The sequence below is a fragment of the Penaeus monodon genome, chromosome 3, assembly GCF_015228065.2.
Source record: "Penaeus monodon isolate SGIC_2016 chromosome 3, NSTDA_Pmon_1, whole genome shotgun sequence".
In the NCBI taxonomy this organism is placed as follows: domain Eukaryota; kingdom Metazoa; phylum Arthropoda; class Malacostraca; order Decapoda; family Penaeidae; genus Penaeus; species Penaeus monodon.
In genome coordinates this window covers 52,784,816-52,792,315 of record NC_051388.1, presented here as the reverse complement: position 1 = coordinate 52,792,315, position 7,500 = coordinate 52,784,816, and the positions used below count along the sequence as shown (strand labels likewise).

The window sequence follows — 7,500 nt, the reverse complement described above, 5'->3', positions numbered from 1 at the left end:
GGGATTGTGTTGCGTGGAATGTTGTGCAATGAGAGGGAACTTTAGGTGGTGAGTTTTGAAACTGAAAATTGAGATTAAATTGCTTTTTGGAAAGGTGTATCATGAGATGAGAATTGATGGGATAGAATTCATGAGATAGGATCTGAAATTTGAACTGAATTGTTTGGAACGTTAAATGAAATGAATTTTAAGTGATGTGAAAATCGGGTTGCTTGGAAAGCTATGTCATGTGATTTATGTCATGTGATTTATGTGATGAGAAATTGATATTGAATGGCGTGGAATGTTATATAATCCGATGTGATGACATTGAAATCAAAGAGCATAGGAAAGTTATGTCACGAGATAGAAATTCGCGTCATGGGAAAGTTAAAACTGAACCTCTTGAGTGGTTATGTCATGATACTGAAGCCACCTGATAGGTATTTAAAATTGAAACTAATTTGCTTGGAGAAAAAAAACTTGATATTGAATTGCATGGAAACTTGTGCAATGAGAATGGACTTCAGCAAAGCGAAAATTTAATGGCTTGGAAAAGTTATATAAGACGAAATTCATGTTGACGAATTGAAAGTTGAAATCCCCGTCTGCACAAGATGGAGAGAATAAATCAAAATTAACAACTGCTATAATTAAACAGACCAATAATCAACGTCATTAAGACTGTAATATAGGACGAATATAAAACAAAAAATTAAGCTATTTTTCCCCCCGATTTCAGAACGGGCCTCCACGCCTGATAAGGTCGACAATGCTAAGATACGTGAATTTAAACTGCGCTCTGATCTTCGCCAAAATTTCCCCGAAGGTCAAGAAAAAATATCCATCTTATAAGGATCTGAAGGAAGTTGGTGAGTGGAGAAAGATTACATAAATATCATGCGGGTCCAATGATGTGTGATTATTGTCTTGTACTCTGATTGTTATGGTTATTTTCAGTGTGGTTGTTTATGTGGACTGTGGTTCGGATACTGTTTATTAAGCTATTAATTTATTTATTCATCATTACTGTTATTATTATTACTATTAGTATTATTATTAATCCTATCGATAGATTTATATGTGGGATCAAACAGCTCTGTCTCTCTCTTCTCTTTTAATATCTCTCCCCCCCTCTCATTCTCTGTATGTTTATCTGTCTAATTGTTTATCTCTCTCTCTCCAACTAAGTATCCATCTATCAGTCATTCTCTCTATCTACCCATCTACCTCTCTCTCTCTCTCTCTCTCTCTCTCTCTCTCTCTCTCTCTCTCTCTCTCTCTCTCTCTCTCTCTTCTCTTCTCTCTCTCTCTTCTCTCTCTCTCTCTCTCTCTCTCTCTCTTCTCCTCTCTCTCTCTCTCTCCCTCTCTCTCTCTCTCTCTCTCTCTCTCTCCTCATTTTCTCACCGCTCCCTAATCCTATCTCCTTTTCTTTCAACCACCTCTCTCTCCCTCTCCTTCTCGTCCCCCCCCCCCCTCCCCTCTCTCTCCCTCTCTCACTCTCTCTCTCTCTCTCTCTCTCTCTCTCTCTCTCTCTCTCTCTCTCCTCCCTTCCTCCATCTCCCCCCCAACATCCCTTCCCCAGTTACAAACCTAACACACCCACACCCACACTAACAACAACCCCCCACGCACCATCTACCCCACCTCCTCAACGCGTAAACTTCTCCCGAACTCAGGATACCTTACCTCCAACGAAATGAGGATTCTAGAGGCCCAAGGATCGAAGTCCAGCGTCCCCGTGGTGTTCCTGCCCATCCTGTGGGCGTGCAAGCTGGTGGAGCGAGCCAGGGCGGCGGGTTACATCAAGGACGACTTCGGCGTGAAGCTCCTGCTGGAGGAACTGGGTAATCTGAGGAACAAGAGTGGGATGTTGCTACGCTGGACGGAGATCAGCATTCCTCTCGTGTACACGCAGGTAGGCTTAAGATCCAGGTTATTATTTTCGCATTTGGTAATCTTTGTTTAATGAGAGATAAAAACTTAGGACCGTTTTTTTAAGCACCTGAGGGATAATTTTAAAGGTGTGGATGATTATGAGTAATTTTGATGATTGCCGATGAGGTCACCTTCAAGAAATCTAAAATCTCTCTTTATTTTTTTTTTTCCTTTAGTCGTAAAGTCGTTTTTTTTCCTTTAGTCGTTTTCCTTTGGTCGTAATTTGATGATGATTTCATAGTTTTATTCGTATTTAATGATTGATCGTATGAGGGAGGTATGGTCCGTCTTCGTATTTGGTAAGCTGTCATTAATATGTAAGGGATAAGGCTGGTACTATTGTTGATGTTATTAACGAAATTTAATTAATTGATCGTTTTAGCTATCGACTTGATACTTAGATTATTTATCTTTTCATTATTATCATTGTTATTATTATTATTATTATTATCTTTTTTATTATCATTATTATTATTATTATTTTTATTATTATTATTATTATCATTATTATTATTATTATTATTATTATTATTATTATTATTATTATTATTATTATTATTGTTATTACTATTGTTATTATTATTATTATTATTATTATTATTATTATTATTATTATTATTATTATTATTATTATTATTATTATTATTATTATTATTATTATTACCATCATCATTATCATTATTATTATTATTATTATTATTATTATTTTAATATTACCAATAATATCCTTGTCCGATTCCCTCCGTCAGGTGGTGACCATGGCTGTGTATTCGTTCTTCTTCTTCTCCGTCTTGGGTCGCCAGTTCCTCGACCCGGCGCAGAACTACAGCAACCGCACCATTGATTTCTTCGTGCCCGTGTTCACCCTGTTGCAGTTTTTCTTCTACATGGGCTGGCTCAAGGTGGCCGAGTCGCTGGTGAACCCGTTCGGAGAGGATGACGACGACTTCGAGATGGATAAGATTCTCGACCGCCATCTCGAGGTATGCTGGATGTAAAAAGTTATTTTGTGATTTTATGTTTGGTTTCGTGTTTTTGTTTTGGTGTTGTGTGCACGTCTTTTAATGTTTTTTTTTTTTTTTTTTTTTTTTTTTTTATGAATTCGATATTATTATTATTGTTGTTGTTGTTGTTGTTGTTGTTGTTGTTGTTGTTGTTGTTGTTGTTGTTGTTGTTGTTGTTGTTGTTGTTGTTGTTGTAGTTGTTGTTGTTGTTATTATTATTATTATTATTATTATCATTATTATTATTATTATTATTATTATTATTTTCTATTGGGGGTAATTTCTTCACTTCACGCCTACACCTTATACACATATTATTTTATTCCGCTGGATATTCATTATTCAACGGGAGTCAGTCCTCCATTCCTTGACCGGAAATGAACATCCGAACACAACTCACACACGTCATATTTAGCGACCATTTCAAGAGGCGAAATCACCCCCTTCCCCTCCAACAATGCCACACTTCCCCCTCCAACAATCCCCGACTTCCCCTCTCCAACAATCCCCCGACTTCCTTTCAAGATGTCTTACCTCCTTGGGAGCATCACGACCCTGGAGGACCCGACCGACCAGGAGGACATGTGCCGGGACAAGGCCTTCTCGCAGCACCTCGACGACGGAGATCTCGGCCTCTTCAGCACCCCGACGCGCCCTCCGAGGCCCTCCTTCGCCAAGAAGGAACAGCTGATCAAAAGGGCGTCGTCGGGGAGTCAGCCGGACGCTCCAAGCAGGCAGCAGAACCTCCTCAGCAGACAGCACTTGACTCTCGATATCCAGACGGAGTCACCGAAGGGCGGGGCTTCCTTACAGCAGCGAGGACGACGGCTGAGTCAAGGTCAGCCTGCTATTAAGGAGGACCTCCTGTCTGACGAAGGGGAAGACGCGGAGAGCGAGGGATTGGCCCAGACTCCGACGTCTCAGAATAGGAGTCCCTTTGACTTCATGTGGGAGGAAGTGAGTCTATAAAAAGCCTTGGTATTTGCATCGCAAAGAGAGAGAGAGAGAGAGAGAGAGAGAGAGAGAGAGAGAGAGAGAGAGAGAGAGAGAGAGAGAGAGAGAGAGAGAGAGAGAGAGAGAGAGAGAGAGAGAGAGAGAGAGAGAATGAGAGAGAGAAAAAGAGAAAGAGATAGATAGATAGATAGATAGATAGAGAGAGAGAGAGAGTTAGAGAAAGAGACTTAGAGATAGAGACACAGACAAATAGACAGATAGACACACAGATAGAGAAAGAGAGAGCAAGTAAGAGAGATAGAGAAAACACGTGACGCTTCTCTCCACCTTGCAATATCTATACTCGTACATCTAAAATCATTATACATATGTACAACCATGCTATGTTATCCTGCAGATGGATGTGAGTCCTACAAGTGAGATTCTGAGTCCTAGCAGACCAGTGAAGCAATCCTCATCGCTGCCTCCGGGTAAGGATAATACCTAAGATAAGATTTAACACAGGATCCTGCGTGAAGATTAATATGTTATAAAAAAAAGTTTTAAATGTCTTTTGATATGATTGGTTGATATATTAGACATGGCACTTTTAACATTTGAATGTTAATGTCACACTTATATGATCTGTTTGTTCATTTGCATTATTTTTTTTTTTCAAATATTTAGATTCCAAATGTTGCTGTCCCATGTTATATATACCAAAGGAAAGATGGCTGTGGTTATAAGATTCCAAGTAAGTTATTCACAAGTAAGTTATAATTTTTCTTTCTCCTGCTTCAAGGCTTCGATAACAAACCGCCCCTGGGAGTGCCCGAGACCGCTTCAGACCCGAAGACCAAAGCCAAAGGACACGTGAACCCAGGCTTCGAACCAACGAACCCAAGAGCATCCCCGTCGACCTTCGGGAACCACGTCGAGGGCATCACCAACCCGAGGTATTCTCCCGAAGTGCCGTCGTCATACCCTCCCGAGGGCCCTGCGAACGATGCCCACCTTCGGGCCGATACCCAGCGACTCCACGCTCCGGGGGAAGGTCACATGGGCGCCCTCAGGAAGGTCCCGAGTAGTCCCTCCAGTCTCGCGCAGAGGGTGAGTCCGTTTTTCTTTTGTTTTTTTTTCGCCCCTTGGCTTGTGTGCGCGTCGGGGAAAGGGATAGCTAGGATATCATTGCTTTTAACAGCTGTGTTTTACCTACTAATATATTCACTGTTATGTAAAAGGCGTAAAAATTATATGATGGTAGGAACATTCCTCTTTCAAATGCGGTGGTTTCCTTGCGTACTAATGAATACGTGGTTGTGTAAAATGTTTTTTTTTTCGCCCCTTGGCTTGTGTATACGTCGGGGAAAGGGATAACTAAGATATCATTGCTTTTAACAGTTGTGTTTTACCTATTAATATCTTCACTGTTATGTAAAATGCGTAAAAAATTATATGAAGATAGGAATACGCTTGCTTTTTTCTCTCTTGCTTCTTTACTTATTGATATATTCGTTGATATTTTGATTACCGAAAGTGTATATGAAGATAGGGATACTCTTACATTTAGACATTGTGTTTTGGTTAAATATTGATGTATTCGGCATCATGTGAATTGCCGAAAGTGTAAATCAAGATAGGATGAGTTGATATGTAAATGGATAAGTTGATTGTCATTTTGCTGCTAAGATGTTGCACAGAAGATAACCACAATTGTTTGGGAAATTCGTTTGAAACTAGATGTTAGTCTTCATATATCATGGAAACACAGATTAAAATATACCTACTTAGTTTATCCGTAATACCAAGAGGCATCCACACACGCACACGCACACGCACACGCACATGCACACACACACACACACACACACACACACAAACAAACAAACAAACTACAAACAAACAAAAAAGAATCAAACCTCATCATCACCAATCTCTCTCTCCAACAGAAATGAGAACTGAAGTTTGCAAAAGAAGTTTTCTCTCCTCTTACCTCTGAAGTTGCCTCCCCTCGGCGCCCACACAACTACGCCCACCAGAGACACCCTTCACACTACACCCCACTGGATAAGGTGTACCTGCATGTCCTTGCAAGGAGCCGGATAGGTGTGCGCTTCATTACGACTCTCACACACCTTTCTTGGCAGGCCTACTTGGGCACCGCAGGCCTGTTTAGGTTCTACAGGCTTACTTAGGCACTGCAGGCTTACTTAGGCACTGCAGGCTTACTTAGGTACTGCAGGCCTACTTAGGTTCTACTGCCTATTTGTTTATCTCGCAGCCCGAGATGGATTCTTATCACCGTCACTAAAAGTGTACTAATAAGATGTATATTTTATTCCATATAAGGTTTAACAGAGCTAATGTATCACAGTTACAGAATGTAACAGTATATTAAGGTTGACAAAAAAACGACTAAAGTCAAAATCTATGTGAAAAATATATGTAAAAATATGTTTCTTCGTCATGTTCTTGTCTCGGTAATTCACCAAGAAAGAAATCGGTGAAGAAAAAAAAATATATTTATTTGTGATTCATGATGATCCAAATGTAAACAAAAGACGACATATTGCCGTTATTCTTATTCTTATTATTTTGTTTGTTTGTTTGTTGTCATTATGATACCGAATAGGGGGAATTTATAACAGGTTTAACTGTTTGCACGATGTTATATAGAGGTAATTATCATAAAGTTTTCATGAAATCCAAAATTATTTTCGTGACCGACCGGGGGATATTTTCTGTAAGTTACGAAACCACATCTGAAAAGAAAACTAATATTATACCAATTCCTCGAGAGAGAGAGAGAGAGAGAGAGAGAGAGAGAGAGAGAGAGAGAGAGAGAGAGAGAGAGAGAGAGAGAGAGAGAGAGAGAGAGAGAGAGAGAGAGAGAAGAGAGAAGGAGATAGATAGATAGAGAGAGAGAGAGAGAGAGAGAGAGAGAGAGAGAGAGAGAGAGAGAGAGAGAGAGAGAGAGAAAATAATTATCAAAAAAAAAAAAAAAAAAAAAAAAAAAAAAACACGAAAATCATAATCTACATATAACTTACATTACAGCAAAGAAGGTACAGTAATGAAGTGTTTACACAGACCAAGTGAAGAAAAAATATGGAAGGTGTACATATACACTCCACTTATAAAACGGGTCACCTTTTGAAACCTATTCATTAGCGTGGATTCAATCTCGCATAAATTAACTTCATCCAATGATGTTGCGCATACATGAGTAACCTTCCTTATTACTCATTACGTATCACATCTAACCAGGTTGAGGATACATATGTATACCGTTTAGATCCGTTGGTTTCCAAAATAAGGGAGCAATGAGAGTGTGTTAAAAAATATATATTCTTTTATAAGAACAATGAAATAATTCTAAGTATTCTCTACTGATACATATGTGTTAAGTATAATTATATAAGTCACCACAATCAGTTTTCTATTAAGTGTCCTCTCTATTATGTCAATCTCATTAGTATTTCCAAATATTAAAAGCTTTGTTTTTAGATCATTGAGTTCAGAAAATTAGAAGTTAATTTCGACGGATAACATAGAGAAATGTATCGTTTCAAACCAAGCGGAAATCTTTGTTTTCCTAAATAGAGCTAAGATATAAAAAAAAAAGATAAATCATTTTATATATATA

At 38.9% G+C, this 7,500-nt stretch overlaps 1 protein-coding gene across 2 annotated transcripts in view; it reads left to right on the top strand.

Moving 5' to 3' along the window:
* The window catches only part of LOC119596983 (bestrophin-4-like), a 16,999-nt gene extending 10,434 nt beyond the window's left edge, over window positions 1–6,565 (top strand). For both annotated transcript variants that reach the window (XM_037946402.1, XM_037946411.1), the window contains exons 6-12: window positions 722–851; window positions 1,659–1,897; window positions 2,667–2,900; window positions 3,447–3,878; window positions 4,273–4,345; window positions 4,657–4,964; window positions 5,804–6,565. In XM_037946402.1, coding sequence (XP_037802330.1) covers window positions 722–851; window positions 1,659–1,897; window positions 2,667–2,900; window positions 3,447–3,878; window positions 4,273–4,345; window positions 4,657–4,964; window positions 5,804–5,809 — 1,422 coding nt within the window. In that variant the 3' untranslated portion in view covers window positions 5,810–6,565. The remainder of the gene's footprint in view (window positions 1–721; window positions 852–1,658; window positions 1,898–2,666; window positions 2,901–3,446; window positions 3,879–4,272; window positions 4,346–4,656; window positions 4,965–5,803) is intronic.
* The last annotated feature ends 935 nt before the right edge of the window (window positions 6,566–7,500 follow it).